The sequence below is a fragment of the Streptopelia decaocto genome, assembly GCF_964273445.1.
Source record: "Streptopelia decaocto genome assembly, chromosome: 3".
In the NCBI taxonomy this organism is placed as follows: domain Eukaryota; kingdom Metazoa; phylum Chordata; class Aves; order Columbiformes; family Columbidae; genus Streptopelia; species Streptopelia decaocto.
Genome location: NC_138656.1, coordinates 23,178,253 through 23,200,752, shown reverse-complemented (window position 1 = coordinate 23,200,752; position 22,500 = coordinate 23,178,253). Strand labels below are relative to the sequence as shown.

Sequence of the window (22,500 nt, the reverse complement as noted above, 5' to 3'; positions counted from 1 at the left end):
TGTGGGTCATTTCATTGGAATTAGAAAGCAAATGTCTCTATACATGAGAGGTCACCAGTTGTTGTAAGTTAAAATCTTTTCACTGTTAGGCATAATTAAAATACTCTAACAGTGGTTTCAGTAATTTAAACATTGCAGTATTGTTGTAATATTTTTCTAGGCTCCAAGAGTTCACTATTGTTTGGTCCAATCAAATCTGGGAACACTGGAGAAGTTATCACCCATCAAGGTAATTACTTTCAAGTTGAAATAATTACTCCATCAATGTTAATGGTCTTTCAACTTCAATAAAGCACTCACCTGCCGATAATCACAGCTAACCTCTTGCTCTCATGCAATTCCCTCTCTATTTAGCAGGTTATATTACAGCCGTTAGAGTGGTCACTTGTCCTGAACAGCTGCTGAATTTCACTTTGATCAGCTGTGAACCATAAAAAAATTAGTCATCTGTGTATGATTTCCCTCTAACCCATAAGCCCTTGCAGAGTTAAGGATATGATCTTTTGGCTGTATTAGGGCACTGCTGAGCAGCCATCTTGTTTCTGGTTGTGGCTACTTTCCACTCACTAACAGCAGCACAGTAGCCTAATTAACTTTTGCCCTCCACTGCCGTTTACAGCTTTCATTCTTTGCTAAGTAGCACATCTTCTGAATTTATGGCATGTGCAGGGATTCCTCTACTTAGTCTCATCTTGTTTTCTTAGAGTCCAGTCCATTTCCCAGGCATTTGAAGCAGGCATGTATAGAAAAGTTTCACTGGTCCCTCTCTTTGGCATATTTTTTCTTATTCTCATGGCTACGATCTTCATTTCTTCTTCTATAAGGAAATAATCGTGTACATACCCGCATACTGCATTACTGAATAATGTTATGTGTGAGGAAGTTAATAAATATGAGGGATATCTAATGCTGCCAAATGTTCACTGGTCTATATGAGGAAAGAGAAATAAAGGATCACACATGGATATATTAAGTATTTCAGAATATGATTAATAGAAAGGAACTGACTCTGGATGCGAGATTCCAGATATATGTAAAATCCTGCATAGGAGTCATGTGTATATTGTACTATTGGCCACTTAAGATTATTTCTGATATGATTTATTTTATATTCAGTTTTGCAGCGAGTAGGTTTTTTAATTATTTTTACTCCTATTATATATTGGGTATACAAATTACTGTCTGATTATAACAACATAATCATGCAAACCAAAGCCTCATCCTACCGAAGTCTCTATTATTATTGGTATTCTGCAATATGTCTACAGATTTCCCTACCACAGATGAAGCATCTGCCAAGAGGAACTTGGCCAGTGTAGTTATATGCCATCTCCCCAAATAATGTAAGGTAAGCCAATATGTGTTCTCAACTGTTAGAATAGCTTCATCCAAACCACAGACTTTGCTGGTGCAATGATATCAGCTAAGAGACATGTTAATTTTTTACACCCCAAGCTGACATAGCTATGCCAAAAAAGCCTTGTAGGATAAATTTGACCTGAGAACCTCATACTGCAAAACACATTGTGAGTAGACCTGTGCTGCTAGGTAGGCACAGGTAGAGGATTTCCCAGGAATAAGGCTATAATGCTTATACCTATCTCCTGTAACAAGCACATTGTACTTTTAGTTACACTCTGCTGAGGCAGATTTGACATGCTGAGGCCTTGATTCTACACAGTAACAACAGGGATCACTGCCCATAGCAGGCCGAATTTTTCTTTATAACCCTTATATCATCTCTGGATACTTTTCCTCTCCAAGCACATTCCTACAGCTATATATTCTTACATTTTTCACTCATATTCTTGACTTTGAAATCTTCTGCTTATGATAAACAACCAAGTACTTGACACCACTGTCATGGGAGTATCGGCATTACATGCCCACGAAAAATCCACGAAGGAAAAGTCCAAACTTACCCCCAGTTTGACCTCAGGGCCGTGTTTGGAATACAACAGTTAAAGAGCTGTGATGTTTTGATGCCATTTGGCAGGTACTGGCTTTATAATGAAATCAGCTCTGGGTCCTATGTTCACAAGCTTAAGCCCTAAGTTCACGAGAGTGAGAAGCTTGCTTTGACAATCCAGTCACTTTATGCAGATTTCTGTAAATGAGAACTTACTGTCAATCCATTCCTCTATAAACACATCTGTCTCATGTTAATGCTGTCAATAAGACACTAAATATCATTCTTGCTTGAGAAGGTTAAAATGAACTGAGAAGACATTGCAGAAGACACTTGTACTGCGATAACCAGTCTTGACTTGACTTTGCTCTGCAAATAAACCAGAATGTCAGTTTAACTTGCTGTCACTCCTGGCCAAACAAGCTGGGGAAATGGGTGACACTGCTCTCTAACTGCGAAGCATCAGAGTGGCTCACATGCACTTGACTTGCTACTAACAGTGCAGGGAGATCCTCCTTTCATTTGAGTGGCAGCAGCTTCTGCTCTCAACTGAGTTCTCATTTTTATTTGCATAGGCAGCATAAAATTTCAAGGGGTCAGCAATAACCTTAAGGTACTGGACAGCCTTTGACACATCAATTGAAACATAGATTAATACACCTTAACTGGGGAGTGGATAGCTGCATTTTGGAAAGGTACAGTGGATAAGTATGTCAAATGGTTTGAAAACCCAGAAGATGCTTTTCATTTGGCTCTGGAAATGGATGAAAATGAAGCTGTCAAATTAGGAGAGTCTGCAGGGATATCAGCAAGAGCTTAACTTGTATCCTGCAGTGTCACAAGGATTGTATTTCCACTTTAGGTTTGGTCAAGCTCTATGTCCTGCGGCAGGCAACCAGGGAGAAACCAACGAGAGCAAGGGTGGGATTGGCTACCATGATTCTAGCACTGCTTTTTTTCTGGAATAATCTAATGGGATAAGAATGGAGTCTAACAGATTAAATAAAGGACCGAACTCATTGCTCGCTTAATACTTTAAGTCTTGCTTGTAACATGGAAGCTTGTGTGAGAGAATGACTAATGGCATATCCCACGAGGGAGCTCCAATAGAGATGCTTTAGGAGATTAAATGATTTAGCCTAGTACCCCTGAAAGCTATATTTTAAAGGGGCAGAAGTTTAATCATTGGAATGCTAGTTCCTTCAATAAAATTACATTTTAATTAAAGTGTCTCGTTCAAAACGCTACAGCTAAGGGTATACCAGCAATTTCTTAATAAAATTCTATTTTTAAGGGGTTATAACTTCAGAAGTTGATGTCCAGGTTTTTGCCTGCTGGGATAATTGACCTGACCTCCTGAAGATATCTTTGATAACAGGTCTCTATGCACTTTATGTCAATAACTTTGATTCAAAGCTTTAGCTGTTCCGCCATATTCAGAAGAGGCAGGATTCAGAACTCAACTGCTTGGTATAAATCAGCAACAACTCGCTTAAAGTGACTACAACTGATGGAAGACCTGTGCAGAAAGATTTCTCCCCAAAGGGTAGTATAATGTTTAAAAATAAAAAAGTGTAGCAAAAATAATAATCAATAAATGTTCATGACAAAGGACAGCAGAAAAAAATATGCAAGTCAGCTTTGCTGCAACACTAGTAGAACAGCTACACATATGCTGCCTGAATGTCATTTTGATTCAGGATAGTGTTTGGGGAAAATAAAGGATTTCGGAGCCAGGAAAATACTAATTCAGTAAATAATAGCTTGTTAATTTAAAATGCTTTTAACTGATGCTGTTAAAGAAGCACACTGTGGCAACATTATTTAAAAGGCCATTTTGGTAGGTTTTATTACCCACAATACAACCATCTTGGACATTTTCTGTTGTTGTTGGCATGCTTAGAAGACATTGCAATGCATGACCAGCCCAGCCAGGTCAATTCCGATGCTCAGCTACACACTGCATACTGCTGAAGCAGAGTATTAGAAGCCCTGTCATTTCACTGGTTTTGAAATCTGAGGTGTCACATCACAATTATGATTGTGATTATTATTTTTAAAACAAGTTAAGGGAGCAAAGTACCAAAATCCTACTAAAGTTCAATAACTTTAAAAGCTAACATACTGTGCACTGCAAATGTAACTATTTCAGATGCCAAAAGTATATATTCCTATCATTCAGTTCAGGACCTGTTTTTTGTTTCAGAAAAAAATGTATTACAGACTTAATCCATTTAGGCTGCCAGGAAGCTAGACACAAAACTGCTTTGGAACCATATGATCACAAGAGCAAGACTACTGAGTGGGAAATGTCTGCCACCTTGTCATGTCGAGATTTTCCAGATTTTCGAGATATTCCAGAGAAAGCTCTTTAGGATCCTATTTGAATGTCAAACAGATACTTTATAATTGGGGTCATTAAGAAGTTACAGGATTTCTGGTGTTATTCAATACAAACATACAATCATTTAGGGAAAATTCTAGGTTTATGAAATAGAGGTGGCACTGATGAGGAAAACCAACCTTATTACAATCTCCTCAAACTTTTTCTAAAATCTGTTTTCAGGAGACAGCCAAATACAGCAGCTATGTGACTATACAGCTGTTCAACTATCTATAAGCTGTCTTTCTATAGACAGACTAGAATGTAATATACAGGTTGGACAAGCACTGGTAACTGCCCAAACCATAACCATTTCAGTCACTGATTTACATATTGTTAGTCAGTTCACAAAACAACCTGCCCTTTCCTGAGTCTATCCATCCGCATATACATACTGATTAGAAATTTAATATTTACAGACATTCATGTTTGGAAAGTCCCTCGAAGGCAGAGATGTGTTAGCAGTGCAAAGTAACATTCTAATACAAGTACATATAAGGAAAGCAACAATAGATCTGCTTTTATTATTGATGAATTATGAGGGGAACATGCAAATGCATTGCATATATGGACTATGTAATTACTAATTAATTCATTTACTTTGTGATTCCAACTAAATTACAAAATTAGAATTATATACAAAGAGGACTGGTTTTGTTGTTCTTTGTGCATATCCTGTGAAACTATTTTGACAGTCAGACAAAAGGTCATGACAACATTTTCAGAGTCAGGCTGACAAAGTTACATGCATGTGCTTTAATCCTCCACACATGACCCATCTATGCTTTCGAGTAATCTAGTTGCCTCTACCAGGAACTAGATATTAATGTGAAATGTTTCAGTCTGCATTGGGGCCAAACACAAAATCTAAACCAAAAAAATTACTAGCAAATGGAAACCTCACTTTTCCAATCAATGTTAAACAAGATTTTAAAATACCACAGAGATCAAAGCAGAGTAAAAACAACTTGAAACTGTTTTTGTGGTCCAGTTCTTACCGTTACAGTTAGTGCTGTAACAGGTGGGATGCTGAATGTCGGATCGTTGCGTTTTTCTTGATAAACAACTTGATACAGAGATATAACACCATTAGGAGAGACTGGCTGGGTCCAGTTCAACTGTACAGAGTACGCACTTGTTGCTTGTGCTGAAGGGGCTCCCATGCCCCATGGGGAAGCCTCTAGAGTTTGTATTGAAGCCCACAGGCTGTCCACTGACCCCACAGCATTTTGAGCTCTGACACGGTATTCATACAGAGTAAAAGGCTGTAGAGCATCGGACGCATCAATAAATTCCAAAGCTCCTTCAGCCCAGATGAACAAAAGCAGCTCTTCTTGGCTGCCCACAGGACGTCTGAAATGAAAACAAGGCAATGTGTTCAAAATTAAAAGTAACTTGAACAGTCTGATGGTAGTAGATCCTGAAGTTCTAAGTTCAACCTGTACCTCAGAAAAGTACAGAACTGATTTCTGTGCATTACACACACACAAGGAACTGCCTACCTGTGTTTGCATCTTAAATGTATTTCCCTGAACTTGTGTTAGGTGCTGAGTAGTGAAGAAGAGATTTTTGAGGCAATCATTCAATTATTCTCCTTTATCTAGAAGAATACTCTAAAACATGTCAAACAAGTGTGCTGTCACAGTCCACAGTAACAGAGTAGCAATACAATAGTATATTGTCCTTTTAGGATAGAACACATCAGATATGAGACTTTCAGAATTTAGAACATGAAATTTTAAATCCATATGTAGTTGTAAGTAATGACTTGAATTGCAATATGTGTGAAGGTTTTCAACATTTCTGAAAATCAAACTATTTATGAAGGTACTCACCTCAACATCCTTCATTAATGGAAAACTTATGATGAATTTACTTCAGAAAAATGTTACCAAGTGAACAAGGGATAAATATTCTATCATGCCCTCAAAACCAAAGCTGTGCACTTTTTAATACTGATTTGCTCACAATAAGTATCCCATTTGTTCTTGTGAATGGAATAAGTAATCCCTTGTGCATAAACTTAGCAGAATTTGCAGCTCCACCAGAAAAACAGAGTAAAATATCACAAGTGGTACTTTCTATAATAAACTACATATTTTTCCCTGTGCTCTTTTTGTTTAAAAATGCAAACTGAAGACATATGAAGACAATTCACTGTACAGGCTCTTGGCACACTGGGTATATATTTTTGTACATATGTGTATATATCTGCATGCATACATACATGCACACACACATATATACATATATGCATTTGTATAGCATTTCTACTACAGATCTGCTTGTGTTGGACCTGGTGATATTCTGAGTATCAAGAGAAGATTACAGATGATCCTCAACCCCTTTCTAATGTGTCCCCTTCTAGTATATAATTTACAACAGTTGTAATAAGGCAAGCACTCATCTTCAAAACAGAGTTATCAAATCAATTCTTTCACTTGGCAAAAAAAAAGTTTGTGTGAAATTAAGTTGGTTACATTTAAACACTGTGATAAATCTCAATGATGGTTGTGCTGTACTGCACATGAATTTAAGTATTTCCCCTACTCTTCACAGGAACCTTGGACTTTGCAGAATGTAAAAGCACTTTCACCCTCCATGCCAACAACAAAAAACAAATTACATTATCTGCCACTTTTATTGCAAGTAGGGCAAATTTGCAGAAGTAAAATTGGTTTGTGTGACTATTGGTTGTCATCATCACTACACACACACAGAAGCTGAAGAACATTTCTTTGGCAAGAGAAAATCTGTATTTCACAGAATCCTGTTGGATATTATCTTGTTAGATCACCCAGGAATTTCTTTAAAAATACAAGATGCAAGAATCTTTAAAAACTGATACTCTTAGCTGCTTGAAATAATATATACTTAGGTATTTACATACAAATATGAAGAATATAGTGAATGCATATGTGTACACACCTATTTATTCATCCTTCATGTATATGCTTATATAAGGCATGCATGAATACATTATTTTCTTACATGAAGTTAAGAATTTTTGCTAAACTCTAAGATAAGCAGGCTGTATGGACAGTTTAGTTTGAAAAGGGTAAAGTGTGATTTAAACAAAAAAAAAAAAGAGTTTTGAGTTACAATGTGCCTAGTGTAGTAAAACAGGCAAATTATAAGATATTTTGATACCGAGAACTGGTTGGCAAAACTGGGTGAAGAATGGCAGGTAGAATAGTCAGGAAAGATTCCCTAGCAATTCTCTCTCTTGCAAAAATATGTCTGGAAGAGTTGGGGTACAAAATGTCCCATTGACCCCAAAATTCCATCAGCTATTTTTAATACATGTCCCCATGCTCTACAATAATGGCAAAGCAAGTCTTACACAGAACTTTCCCTTAGATGCTTTCACTGACTTAAAGTAAAATTCTGAAAGGTGAATCACTACTATGGCTTCCTCCTGCACCTAAAAATTTGGTTTTTTCCCTGTGTATTCGAAAATATGCCTAAAAAAAAAAAATCTCTGTAGATAAATGAAAAGGGATTATGTTTTAGTGCAGTAAAGTCACATTTAATGTTTCTTCTCTGACCAAACATTTTGGCATTTAAATAAATACACAAATTTATGTTTTATACATTTTTGAAACTCTGTGATAAACATTTTTTTCACTCTGAAAGATCAAGTATGCCACCGAGTGTAAGATCATCCACAAGCAAAGCTGTACAATGTAGTCTGGTTAAGTATTTAGATCTTATTACTGCTGAATATTTAATGAATGAAACTTATGGTTAGGTAAATGGTTCCATCTGTAGTGCTAAAAACCTGAATATCTTCATGTATGAATAAACTTTGAACAGAAGTGGTTGAACAGTCTGTAATCATTTCAATCGTCTTAAGATTTAAGATTCAACTGCTCATTTAACTGGAAGTGTTTCTTATGTACAATGAGCTGCAAAGGAGAATAACATTTCCAGGAGCAGGAAGCTGTCTCTTAATCTGCATAGTCTGATTTGCTGCTTACATTCGTGTTACAGATGCTCAGATACAGTTATTTTTATAAGGGCAAATTCTCCCTGCCCCACTGCCAATCTGAGCCAGATGTCATGAAGAGGAGAATATAATCTTCTTTGTGACAGATAACTATAGAGCTGCATGCAGACAACTGCAGCAGCACTAACTGCAACTCTCACCCCTCGGCTTTCTTATCTGGAAGGAGACTCAGTGAATCCCCGAGGTCTTGCAGGTCAACTCAGAGTTATTCTACATATGTTTACCTTTCACCAGGAAACAAAAAAACATGTTTTGGAAGTGCCTGCTGTTTTCCGTACCAGAGCAGTAGTGATTTATTTCTAGAAACACTGAGAAGTCCTGGGGTAACATTCAAATAATTGGGGAATCGCACTGTCACATGTGGGGGAATAATACAACCTCGGCAGTGCTGCCCCTCTGCAGTTCCACATCCAGTTAAACAAAGCAGCCTCACTTGCCATTTGGATTTGGCAAATCTATACTAATGTACCTTGTGTGTATATATATATATATATATATATATATACACACACACACTAATGTGTCTTGTATATATTTATATATACTAAAGTACCTTGTGTATATATATACATATATATACTAAAGTACCTAGTGTGTATATATGTGTGTGTGTGTATATATATATATATAAAAATAAAAATTTTTTACAGGATTTGATGTCAAAATGTGAGCAAAAGGAATCTGAGATTATTACATGAAATATGCTAGTTTAGATTAGGTATTATATGAATTCCGGGTATAAATAAATCCCTTCAGGAGATCTTATACTCGATGACATGCATCTATAAGAATTCTTTTATTAAGCCATCTACTAATACAAGTTCCTTGGAAACTGTCTTTGGCGCAGTTCATGGCTAAGGGTATAAGGATAAGCAATAAATTAATTATAAAGAGTCAGTCTAGAAGCCTCTACACTGCAAGTCATAACAGTCAACAGCTACTGAGACATGTCCTCTGTCTTAAATTGCCTGTTGAATTTTTTGCTAGATTTTCACGATCAGGACTGCTCAGCTAATGAGAGCTACATTACAATCTGACATATGTGTACTAAACAGTATGATCTTACTGAACTTACTTAGACACTTTGACAGAAATTCAGACACTCCCTTAAGCAAGATGTGAACAAAAATGCTTATACTTTTACCAGCAACATTTCTTTCAGAGTCATCTTATGTGCATCCTACACAGTGCGTGCTGGTGGTCAATAAAGAGCAGTTCCATTAGCTGATGTGACCTATATCTTACTAAAATACAGCAAGAAATATTTCCATAATATTATTTTTCCAGACTAGCAATTTCTGTGGTTGTCACAGGGATGTTATGTAATGATGAATGGAAAGAGAAGTAGATTGCTTGATTGTCTTGTGAACCAGATCTTTTCTCATTCACAATCTCTTCTAAGTTGTGTTCCTTGCCAGAAAAGTTTAAAAGCTTAAGATCTGTGTTTAAAACTGCTATATGAATTAAAAATAAAATGTCACCATCTCTCTTCTCATAAACTAACATCTTAATTTTTTGTTTTCTAACAAAAGAGCTGCAAACTTGCAAGTGCTTTATGATTCTAGAGTAAAGAACGAGCCCTGCCATTTTAATGCAAAAATCTGCACACACACTCGCTCCCCAAGCATGCCAGGTTTTGAGTTAAATGAATTTATTTTGGTGGTGATGCAGTAAGGAAGAGGCACATGATGAAGAAGAAATTACATGCCATAACCTCCCATAGAAATACTGCAGTCTTGTTGCTATAACAATGTAAGGCTATGTGTGGCTACAAAATGAAAAAGAACTATGTGCTTACATCCCATTTCTGATTTTTTTGCAGCTATCTGAGAAAGATTTGATATTGTTGTTGTCTAAGCACATTTAAACTTCAGCTGAAATAACTGCCAAGTGATTCATGCCTATGTAGGTGAATATAACGATTGTATCTGGAGCCCCAGTGCGCCATTTTCATTTCACTTTAAATAAAAAACAAAATGTATCTATGTCAGTCAGTGCCCTTCTGCTGTACTCAGAGGTATCAAACAGGCTACAATTATGATTGTGAAGTGATTGTGTCACATTGGAGGAAGGTTTATTGCTTTTGAGTCTGCTAGGCAGTAACACATTCTGTTTCATATTACTCTTTATATCATTGTTTGGCTGTGACTAGAATAATCAAATGCCATCAAATGCTGTCAAATTCAATTTACAGTATTTTTCACTGAAGCAGGCTTTCTACATTATATTTCCTGTTTTCCCTTTCTATGGTTGCCATGGAATAGCAGGAGTAATCATCAGCTTTATTTACAAAACCAACAGAGTGAAGATATGTCTTGGGCTATAACATACACTTTATTCCTCTTTATACAGGTGAGGGACTTGGGGTTTTTTTTGATCAGCCAATTAAAAAAAAAAAAGGCAAACAAAAGGATACTTCAAGAGAGCAGGAATTTTTAGAGACTACTAATGTGTTTAAGGCAAAAGTGAATTTATATTAATTACCCCTGCTGATTCCAAAAGGTAATTTGATTGCCTGTCTTCTCAGTCACAGCTCTAATACAATAAAATGCCCCAAACTCTTTGTGGGAAGCTAGGTCCAGCCCAGCATATATTTGCCACACATATTTAGAGTGGGGAAAACCAGGAACTTCAGAGTTTAGATTCCTCTCCATTACATGGCTTGAGCTTTATATTCTCTGCCTTTCTGAAGCTATTCAAGAAGGTCCCTTCAGCAAGCTTTTAAAACAGGGTGGATGTGCACAGCAGACACCAGCATTCTGCTATTTTGATACTTCCCTAAACACAGTTACCTATATAGAAGAATCCTCATGCAGAGGTTATGAAGCTCCTCATAAGGGGTGAGGCTGTGTCAGTCAACCACCTAGACAGAGCAACTGAATACACAGACCAAGGAACATTAATAGACACTCTGTAATCGCACTCCAAATTACTTACAAACAGGAACATAATTTCCCTTGGAAAACTGATCTGTGTTAGGAACCTAGATACCTTTCTTTTTTTTTTTTGCTTTGAAAACCCCCAGAAATTATGAATTACTCCTATTTCCATTCCAAAATTCTCAACCATGTATCGGAGAGGACTGAAGAATGTACTTAGTGATCTTGGTAAACACTGTGAGAAGCATCTATCTTAAAATTTTTATCTGTCCCTTTGAATATTTAAAAATGTATTTTCACCTGCTTTTTGTCATTTGTAGATCAGAAAGATGATTCTTGTCTCAGATCTTATTCTCATCTTGTCCAGATCAGCATCTTACCTTAGCGTTTGAAAGTTAACATACATTTTACTATATATTTCTACACATTTTTTTCACCTCTTAGTATATCAAGGAATAAGGAAATGAACACTTCAGTGAGATTCAGGATCTGAGGCGATAAAATAATTTACCTGTGAATAAAGTAGTTAGTAATGATGCCATTTGGTTTCTTAGGTGGTGCCCATTTCACTTCAATGAGTGCAGATCCCATTGCTTTAACGACAGGTGGGCTCAGTTCTCTAGGAGGTGCTTCAGCAGTTCTTGAATATGTTTGACCACCCACTCCACACCCACCTACAAAACCAGAAGTTTGCTTAGTAATGAGAGCTTTCTCCTCAACAAAAAATACAGTAAAAGCAAATGAATGTCAAGTAAAGAAGCTGCTGATGAAATGGTGCCTCATTTCATTATTAAATACTCATTTAAGCTACTACATCTCCATTATTGAATTGTTCCTGATTTTCACCAGAGCAGGTGAGGAGAGAATTGGTTCTAAAGTGTAATTTTAGAAAGACTTATTTCAACAGGACTTTGAAAATTTCCACTAAAGTCAATGAATTTTGTAATACTTGGGCTCTTCTCTCCTGCCTTTATGATTACCACTTCTGGTTGACGAACATTTACAGAACTAATTTTGTTCTATATGTGCATATTCAAAAATTGCTAAACTATTTCTGAAGAGCTTTTAATATAATGACACATATTACCTAAAATACATTTTAAAAATCTCCATTTAAAATATTCATTATATAATATGGAGAAATATTTAATGCTTCATTGAATGTTAGACTTTTTTTTTTTTTTCCTAGGTAAACATTTGACTCCAATGTAGGAATAAGATTTTATCTGGTTTACTGCATTGAACCTATCCGGAAAATCTCTATTCCCTTCCAGTCACAGAGGTGAGTCTTTTAAAATTATCTTACCATTCTGGCATGCTTGTATTCTTATCTCATACAGGGTGTAGGGATCTAGGCCATCGACAAAAGCAAAATGTGCATGTCCTACTGGCTTTACCAGTAGAGTGGGACTGCTTGCGTTTAGTAAGATGTTGTATTCCAAAGGCACATTGACAATGAATATCCCTGTTGTGAAACAGAGAAGAACCAGTGATTATCTGAAATAGTAACAACAGTGCAGGACAACTTCAAAGAGGCATTCATCATATGCAATTTTAAATGTAAACCCCCTCTGGAGTTTTTTCCTACTGCCTCTTTCGGAAACTACAACCATTTAAATATAAGCTGAAACAGGTTAATCTGCAGATCACAACTGGAAGACAGACACTACAGTTGTTAGTTACAAATCAAACTTCAATTCAGTCAATGCCTCTGTTGCAATTGCTACTTCTGGGAAGAGTGACCTTATGATTGCGAACCAGGCAGCTTTTATTTATTTTGGAGGGACAACAGTTACCAAGAACTGCTGTTTGAATATAGAGTCATATGATCAAAAAAGTGAATTGCCACCATTCAGCAAATTATCCCTTTTTAGCCCAGCAGCAGTAGCTGAGTGTAGGTTCTTAGCCTGCTTTACCAGTAAAGTACAATACACTAGATTGAACCAAGAAACATATTATTTCAACTGATATAAAAACAAACTGTTTAGTTTTTGTTGAAGACAAAATCCTCAATTTTTACTATTTTGTTTTAGCTCAAACCTTTTCCCCATCTCATGCTGTCAAGTCCTAATTTTCCAGTTCTGTTGAGAAGGTTCCTGGATTTTCTCTCTCTCTCTCTTTTTTTTCCTTTGGTTTGTTTGCTTGTTTTATTCTTTGTTGGTGGTGTTTTTGTTTTGGTGGACTTTTTTGTTGGTTTGGTTTAGTTTTGTAATTAGGAACTGGGCTGTAGGCTTTTTATGTTTTTGTCTGCTATGTACTGTTCTATGCAGACAGCATCAATTTCATAAAACCATGAGAATAATCAAAGAAGAGCATCTGTTAAGTGTGTTTCCTTTACTCTGCAGTCACATAAGTCACAATCTTAAGAAAGAACAAAGTACAAGGAAGACAAGGCACCTTTCTGAAATGCGTACATTTCTCTTTCAACATAATATCTATTTCAGATGTCACAGAAATGTCTTTGTGATTGCACCAAGAACCAGATGCCTATAAGCAGTTCTGAGAAGTGTCCAGATCTTGAGAATCTTTCCCTTCCTAACTTTGGAAAACAACTCCATTATTTCTCCTAATTGTGGTCTTGGTCCTTTTCTGATAAAGTATCTACATTGATGCTATTACTCTGAAGCTACAAATAGCATTTTTTCCACTGTAGTGCACCTTTCAGGTGGATTTTTTTAAGCTAAGTGTGTAAGTGAAAATGCAAATTAACAAAAAATTTACAAGAAATCAGAGAGATTTCAAGTTTCTTTGTGGTACTATAAGCAACTGATGTACTTTGGAAGATCAGAAAAATCTTTCAAATACCAAGCTTTTACAATTCTCAGAAGAGCACATAAAAATCCCAAAGAAATATGATGTTGCTGTCTCACTAGATGCTAGACAAAGGAAATGCCTTTACACTAAAAAGCTGAAAAAACAGCCCTGAAGTGGAGGCATGACTTCAATCGTATTCAACTGCTCAGCTCACAGGAAGAAAAAAGGTGCTGATATTACTCATTGGAAGAGGTAAAGGGAGAATGATATAGAAAGCGCAAAAATCCAACTGTAGAATCTTCCTTTTTACAGTGTAAAAGTTTCAAGGAAAATGCCAAGATCTAATCATTAAGAATGGAATAACAGAAATACAACTTTTAAAGTTGTGCAGCATGTTACAGAGTAAACCTCTGAGAGGTGATCTTGAAGTAGATGGCTTCTGCAATGAAGAAAATTGTTTTGTCTGTGATATATGGAGGATGAAATACTCAGGAACAGTGCATTTGAGTGTGAATTGTGTAATTATACCAGTAATTAAAGATATATTATTACAACTAAACTAACTTTTTTTTTTTTTCCCCTATAGTTGCAGTGCCTGTAAAGAACAAAAGAGAAGATCTGAAAGTAAGAGCTTGAAATGGTAGACAGCTCATCAAATAGAAACCTTTTTTAAATCTCACAGTTAAGGTCCCCTTCTCCAGTCCTGACAACAGACCAGATATTTCAGCCAGAAAAACTCCCTGCCTTATGCAAGCGACACATAATTCACTTCTGTGCATCTAATCGGGGCATTTATTCTAGGCAAAATTCACCAGAAACCTTTGAAATTGGAACTGTTCAGAATGCTTGATTTCCCAAGGAAGATTAAATACAAACAAGGCCAGCTGAATCTAGACAGCAATATGCAGTAAAGGACAATTATTCAAAAATAATTGACCTATCCATGTCCAACATTCTGTCCATATCTCAGCAGAAATGCTAAAAAAACACAAACAATCAAAACCCTAAACCTTAAAATTCTTCCAAATGCTGCAATATATTAGGAATGATATCAATAATAAATATGCTCAGAAGAAAAATATATTCATAAGAAGTGAACATGATTATAAATAAGTAAACATACTGAAAAATTCCGATATCTAATGGAAATCTTTCTACAATTTGACAAAATTCATTAAATGCCAAGTTCAAAGGATCACTTTATAATCAGAAAATAAAAATATATATACTCATACAACATAGGAACTTGGAAAAAGCTTTCTCTTCCAGAATAGCCTTCAGCATCTGTGGCCAGTCTGAAACTACTACCTTGTGTGCTTTGATGACTGAAGGAAATGAAATGGGCATATTTGTTAAAGTCAGCTGGGAAACCACACGACTTGGTTAGTTCCAGAGTTCATAAATTTATGTCAGAATAAAAGGAACCATAAAAGCACAAGTGAACCAATTTACCCTAAGTGCAAATGGCAGTTTTGTTATTTGGTGTCAAAGTTACCATGAGCACAATGACAACCTGCCATAACACATTTTCATGTTCACTAAAGAACAAGGATTTAGTTGGTTAATATTCCCAGCAATACTCTTTTTCATAATTTACAACAACTAGATGCTGATAGGTTATTTAACATTTATGAAGTTAAGATGTAATCAGAAAAACCCTGATTATCTTTACAAATAAAAAAGTTAAATTATTCCACTTTTTTTCTTTGAGACTTCATTTCATAGCAATGGCACATTTTGCAATGGGACAAGTCAATCAAACTAAACCTTGTTTTTTGTGGGCATATTTGGATAACATTTAATGGACAATTCTGTGCAAAACTCTGCAAATTAGGTTTGATGGCTCTGTGTATTTCAAAAGTAGGGTAGCTCAAAAATAGAATTTGCAGCACAAGATGCTTAAAACTGGGGGGGAAGAGCCATAGTCTATTCTACAGACTCATCACCAAAAATCTGTTTGAAGTCAACTGCTGAAAAATTGTTTAATAAGTTAAACCCAAACACAACTGATGTAAAATAGTTGAAGAGTTTCCCTTATAGTAAACAAATACTAAAATAAGAATGTAATATCTTTTATTCTAAAACAAGTAAGAGTAAAATTATAGTTTAATATTTAACTTCACAAAATAAATCAATCTATTTGGCTTCCTGAGATTAGGTATTTAAATTAAGCTTCAAATATCCAGATATCTAATTCTGGTTCTATGATGTATTTCCAACAACATTCTGAAGACAGTAACAACTGGAGACGCTGACTGCTTTAAAGATGCAGAACTTTGGATGCTGAGCTTGAAAACCTTGTCCTACAGTGATTTGGAGCAAATAATAATTTACATGAGAAAAAAAAAAAAAAAAAGGAGGAAATGTAACACTAGGACACCATAAAGGAGAAACCATGTTCGCTGGGGAAGTTAAGAAACAAACAAATGTAATTCAAATACCAAATTTGATCCCAAGAAGAATAAAGAAGAAATGTGGACATATTACACAATTTTCATTCTAATTGACAAGCAAACCCAGAGGTAGATAGAGTGTTACAACATGATGAAAGAAGACATTTTCATCCAGATGATCACTAACATACAAAGCAAGTAACCTAGGAGCAGAGGACAGGATCCTCTTTTGAGCATGTTCAGCTTTCAGGTTATTACCAGCAGTGGCTGAAGACATCTAGAAGAATCAGGCCCCCAGTGAGGACTAGCAAGGTTGTCAATGAGTTGAAATGCAGAATGGCTACCTGCTGACCTGCTAATAACATTCATGGATATGCATTAGGAGAATTATGTGGTTGGGTTTTTTCCATTCAGCTTTTCTGCTTCTATCCATGGCATTAATAGTTGTTCCACAATAATTGTAACATATCCTTCTGTAGTGTATCAGTGAAATGTACCGTACCTTTGAGGTCTGTGCACTGAGGCAATGCAACACAAGATAATGGGATACCTATTTCAGCAAATAAAGTCCTATTTTCCATAGTGAGTGAGGTGTGTCAAATATTTTTTCTGAATCCATCACTTTAACTGCTACTCGGCCACCTTGCTATTTAGCTAAGCCAGGAGTTCACAAATGCTGCATATCTATAAAGTCATAAGATTTAGATACATTACAGATGTTGAAACATTATAATTAAAGCCATTCAAAAGGAAGGTATGTGTAATATGATGCCCATAATTAATCCTGTGGGTGATTACTTGATCCAAATTTATTACAGCAGAGAAGATGATAGAATGCCAAAGCATACTTGATATCCACAGACAGGAAGACACTATGACCAATTACTCTCTCATCAAAAGTTGGTTAATGAAAAGCACTTTTATTTTTTTTTTTTTTTTACAGAGACTATATAGACTAAAACAACTGCCTTGTCCAAGAGTGACTGCCAAGCCTGACAATCCGTATAACAAACACTGCACTCTGGGTTTATGAGGGAAACCTGTATTATCTCAGTGTAGCATATTGTGAAACAAGGGTTCATACACAGAGTAAAATAGATCAGAGAAAAAAAAAGTTACTCCATGCACAATGACATAAAAAAGGATAAAAAGTTGAAGACTGTTTAGGCTAATCCTACCAAGATGAGGCTGTATGTGGCCCCAGACACCTGCATGCATAGGACCTGTTAATGGGATGTATGCCATTCCAGAAGATCAGAACCTTCCAACCAAAACCTCCTCACAGTCTTCCACTTGGGAAGAAAAACAGTTGGAGCACAAAGGTCTCAGAATGAGCATAAAGCAGGATTATGAAGGGTCACACAGGGTTTCTTTCACTAACACTTTGTAACATTTCTCTGCTGCTAGTACTCCCCATTCCTGTAAGAACAGCTAGTGGCCCTGAGATGCTATAATAAGAGGAACAGCAAGTTTTGCTTTCCTGTCTGCCCAACAGAGGTAGTGTATTAAAAACAATCCCTTATTCATACTTAAAAACTTAAATAAATGGCCCCAAAATGAGAAGGCAGAGAAGAAGGGACTCAGTCACCAAATATCCACAAAAGTGAGATAAGTGTTCAAGGTGCATCCCAGTACCTGGGCAGAAGGACATGTGCCTCTCCCTGGCTGAGGAGAATTGATACAGCCATGTGAACACATCAACCCTGCATCCTCCACAGAGCCATAATGTCCAGCCTCGTCCTCACCCCTCTGATGATGTAGTTTTAGGGATACATGAACCTTTATACGTACAATCCTAACTGCAACATAACCAAATGTACTACTTAGAGCCTGGTTCTCCTAGCAGGCTTGTTACCTAGTGTAACAGGAATTAGAACAGCTGGAAAAGAAAAGGTCTGGAACAAGGACAAGCTTTTCTGGGAAATACCCCACTCTTCACAAGCCTACACTATTCCAGTATATTCATATGCTTTAAATCTATGTATAATGTTGTTGAATATTTGGTACCTGAAATTATATTTATTATCGAAACTATAATACAGCATGAGTCACTTTCCAATAAAACCAGCTGTAGATTATATGCCATTGGAATTCACCTGCCTTCTGCTGGGTTCTAAATCCTTTCAGGCAGCAGGGGGAAAAGTTTAATTTAAGATTTTAATCTTTTTCATATATTATAGCATTTCTATAATGGATTTTGTGCTTCTGAAAACTAAAAGATTGACAGCTGAGGGTATTATAGATTTATTAATCATTGCTTAAATGGGTAGGGTGAACACTGCTAAGCACTGCTGCAATACTTGCAATCCCAGCCTTGAAGGCAAGCCACTTTTTCTAGGTGACTTTATTTTTAATGACAATTGACTCTACTGTGACTGCTATGCAAGGAAATAACATCTTAAATAATTAGGAAGAGGAGACATCAAAAACTTTCCTGAGATAATTGATAAAACACACATGGTTATTATCGCAAGATGCAAGCATCTGAAGTTTATTAAAACAAATTACCTAATTTCTACTGAAAAAAACAATATCTGGAAACTGGGAAACACCTTGCTGGAGATGAACTGCACTAGACAGAAAATTGTTCATTTACAATGCTCTCATCCCACAATAACTACTGCATATAATTTTTATAACATCAGTAAAGTACACCAATTGCTTAAGCTATGATCTGTATTAATGAAAGAGAGCACGGTCTCTCATACAAAAATATGCTATTATTCAATTATTCCTTCTTAGTCTACCTCTGTAGCAGGCCAAGACAGCCAGAAGAGTGACAAGAGGAAAAATATTTCTTGGCTTTTGCTGACGCAGCCTCCAAATAACACTATGGTGCTCTGATAAATAAAATTTACTCAATCAGGTCAAAGCTAGCACTGGATCTCTGTGTCACACTCTTACACCTTTTGTTAAAGGAGCTCAGCACTGCATACCTGAGGGAAAAATGGACATTTTAATTGCCAGGATGGCTACCAAGACATCATCAACCCAAAAGGTTGGCAGGTTTCCCTGTTGATAGCTCAGGTTAGTCTGAACAGTATGGAAAACTTATTTTCAGTGTAATTTTTGTATTGTTTTGTTGTTGTTGTGTTGTGTTTTGTTTTGTTTTTTCCTTAATACTTGCACTCAATAATAGTTTACAAGATCAAACTAACATACAGATTTTCGATCAGCTAATCCGCGCCATACTTATGTCAAGTACATAGGTCAATATTATTAAAATAATATGTCTCTAGGAAACAGCAGCTTTAGACACTGGTTATTTAAATCACGCAAACACTAAAACCAAACACAAAGAATAAAAATATCAGAATGATTCAGCTGCCTGCCTAAATATACTAATTTTTCCATCTTTTCATTTTGCTACAAAGTACTACATAAATACATTTTTACCTGGCACGTCCCAAGCTAGAAATATAGAATATGCATCAATTACTGTGACATTATATGGGACATGAATTTTCTCTGGTGTTCCTACTGGTGTTTGTATAACATATTTATCACTAGTGTTGCTGCCGCCCCAAGTGCTGGCTTCCAGCTGGTAAACATATCTGCGCAAACACAAAAAGATCAGTAGACACTATGGTTAGAAGCTTTAGGCATATCAGTAATAGAACATTTCCACTTTCACCAATTTAAAGTGAATAGGCTATACAAAGAGTATTACAAATACTGCATTAGTGAAGATTTTCACTTATAAGTTTTCTTAATGTGAGAAAAGTAACTATTTACTTATAATAATAATTTTAATACTAAAATTCACATTAGCTTACATAAGAGAGAGAAGTATTGACTCAAAAAGTGCCAAAGCCAATTTCAGAATGGTCTCTATTAAAAAATCAGCAGCTGCTACTTTTGAGCCAGTATGTTCCATATGCATAGAAACACTATAAACCATATTCAGTCCTGTCTGCTGTATAAAGACTTAAATTTTTCTGATATATTCCATGAGAGAAAAATACAACCAATGAGACTGCAAAAAACAAACAATGAAAAAAAAGGCCTCCCCCCTTTGAATCAGAATGTTCTTTTCTCAGAAAAGTAAAAACAGACAAATCCTTTGATAAAGGCTATCGATTTTTCAGTAATCAAGTAATATTGCAAGAGATTTTTCTTTTGTTAAAAGAGTAACTTATATTTTGTATATTTCACAAACAAATGTACATGTATTTTGAAGATATTTCACATGTTACCAGAGCTCTTTAATGTGTCTTACCTACTGTTAGGCTGCAGGTTAACATCTGTGAAATTCAGGTCTGTACGGCCACCCAGGAAAATCTCTTCTCCATCACAAAATAATCGGTACTGAGTAATGAGTCCATTAGGTTTCTTTGGTTCTGTCCAGTAGATTTCCACTTCTGTTGAGCTGACTATGATGTGATGAGGTTTTGGCCATACCCCTATTAATATCATGACACTATTTTAATTTTATGTCAGAAATATAAAGTTTTGATTTTTGTTTTTGTTTTGTTTTGTTTTCCCCCACAGTTTATGTTGCTGCTTTCAGCAATGTAATAAAAACATAAAACATTGCCAGAGACAATGACAATGTTTAACACACTTTCTGTATTAATCCTATATCAAATGCAACCAAATAAACAAGGTACAGGTTAATGGAGAACAAGGCCAAAGGCTGCAGCCTTTATATTCCCAGTTGTCTATGCATATAAAAAATACGCATCTGCTAATTCTAACTTGGGGAAATGGTTACAAAAAGAAAGTAGAAATGCAATGCCAGGTAGTCAGTATAAAGAGTGTGTTAAGATACAAATATTCTGAGATGAATTCTCTTGTGTAAATTTATAAATGATAACTTAATAGCGGGGTTTTGCACCTTGTTAAACCTTTAGAAAATACAAGCCCATATGACCATTTCTTTGCAGTTCTATAAGAATGCCTTCTTCCCTTACCATGAGGAGCAGCTTGTAAAGTTTGACCTGAAAATGGTTGGCTATAAGCACACCCGGCAGATGTGCATGCAGTAAGGATGAAGCTGTAATTAGTGTACGGCTGCAGACCTAGAAAGAACAAAGAGAGGTTAGACTGAGATGTTGACATCTGACATTCCAAGAATTGTATCACTACATAGAAAGTTACTGGACTTAAAGTTAACTTTTAGTATTTTTGGCAAACAAAAAAGTGTGAGCCATTCTAATTTTACATCTGAATAATACCGAAATGGTAAACTATTGCTAATTTAGATATGTGTCCTCTAGTAGCTTAAAAGACCTAACAAAACAATTCATATTGAATGTGTGCCTATGCTGCAATAGATCTACGGATGTCCTTCCTATAGACATATCTGAATTAGCTTCAAATCAACTAACTTAGGTGGCACTTGCCATGCAGATAAAACAGTCCAGATCTCTACAGAGATTACCATCTGAAAATTTAGCCAGTCTCTGAGGTGTGTTTCATTGGGGTTTTTAACCTATACTTCTGCCTGTATAAAATTGTTAAAAATTAACTGGAAGGCATCTAAACATACTTGGCACAGACATAATCTCCATCACTGTTAATGGCCGTAGAAATTAAAATGTTTCCAGCTGATAAGCACCTGAAAGTGTAATTGCTTAGAGTTTTGGACTCGAAAGCTGAAGAGCCTGTCATGTTTCGAAAATGTATTATAAATATATTTGCAACAATAAGAAAAGATAAATACTCTCTTACTTGAACATGAAATCTTCTACTATCTTGCAAACAAGTCAAAAGACAGTCTGTTCTTGCTCCCTTCCCAACTTACATTTGTTCAAATTTTTCCCCTATTTTTTACAAGATTTTACCATAAATGCTATAAAGCAGTTAGAAACAAGACTGTCAGCCAAGGCCTCTCCATTACAAGATGTTAATTTTAGTTACCTATATTTTTTAAAAAACTATTTTTTCAGTTCGGATCTTCTATGCTGGACAACCTTGAATAAGACTAAAAGAGAATATATTGCTTTGACCTTTCCTTGGAAATTTTCAAACATCCTTATGGTGTGTGTCAATGCCTTTGGATTTGACATCAAGTTACCTGCAGCTTAAGAATTTGACTTTAGGACTCCTCATAAAGCTGTACTTGAAATTTGGCTAAGATACTAAGCTGTCAAAATAGCCATTTCTGCAAACCCATTAAAGGCCTCTTGCAGCTAAATCATTAAACATGCAGACCACTGTGAGCCTGTCTT

General features: G+C 35.9%; 1 protein-coding gene across 1 annotated transcript in view; it reads right to left on the bottom strand.

Moving 5' to 3' along the window:
- Positions 1-22,500, bottom strand: part of USH2A (usherin) — a 383,410-nt gene that overhangs the window by 48,230 nt on the left and 312,680 nt on the right. The window contains exons 55-60 of the mRNA XM_082050056.1: positions 21,241-21,348; positions 20,547-20,730; positions 19,724-19,881; positions 12,487-12,645; positions 11,692-11,854; positions 5,291-5,645 (exon numbers count right to left, since the gene is read on the bottom strand). Of these exons, the coding sequence (XP_081906182.1) occupies positions 5,291-5,645; positions 11,692-11,854; positions 12,487-12,645; positions 19,724-19,881; positions 20,547-20,730; positions 21,241-21,348 (1,127 nt within the window). The remainder of the gene's footprint in view (positions 1-5,290; positions 5,646-11,691; positions 11,855-12,486; positions 12,646-19,723; positions 19,882-20,546; positions 20,731-21,240; positions 21,349-22,500) is intronic.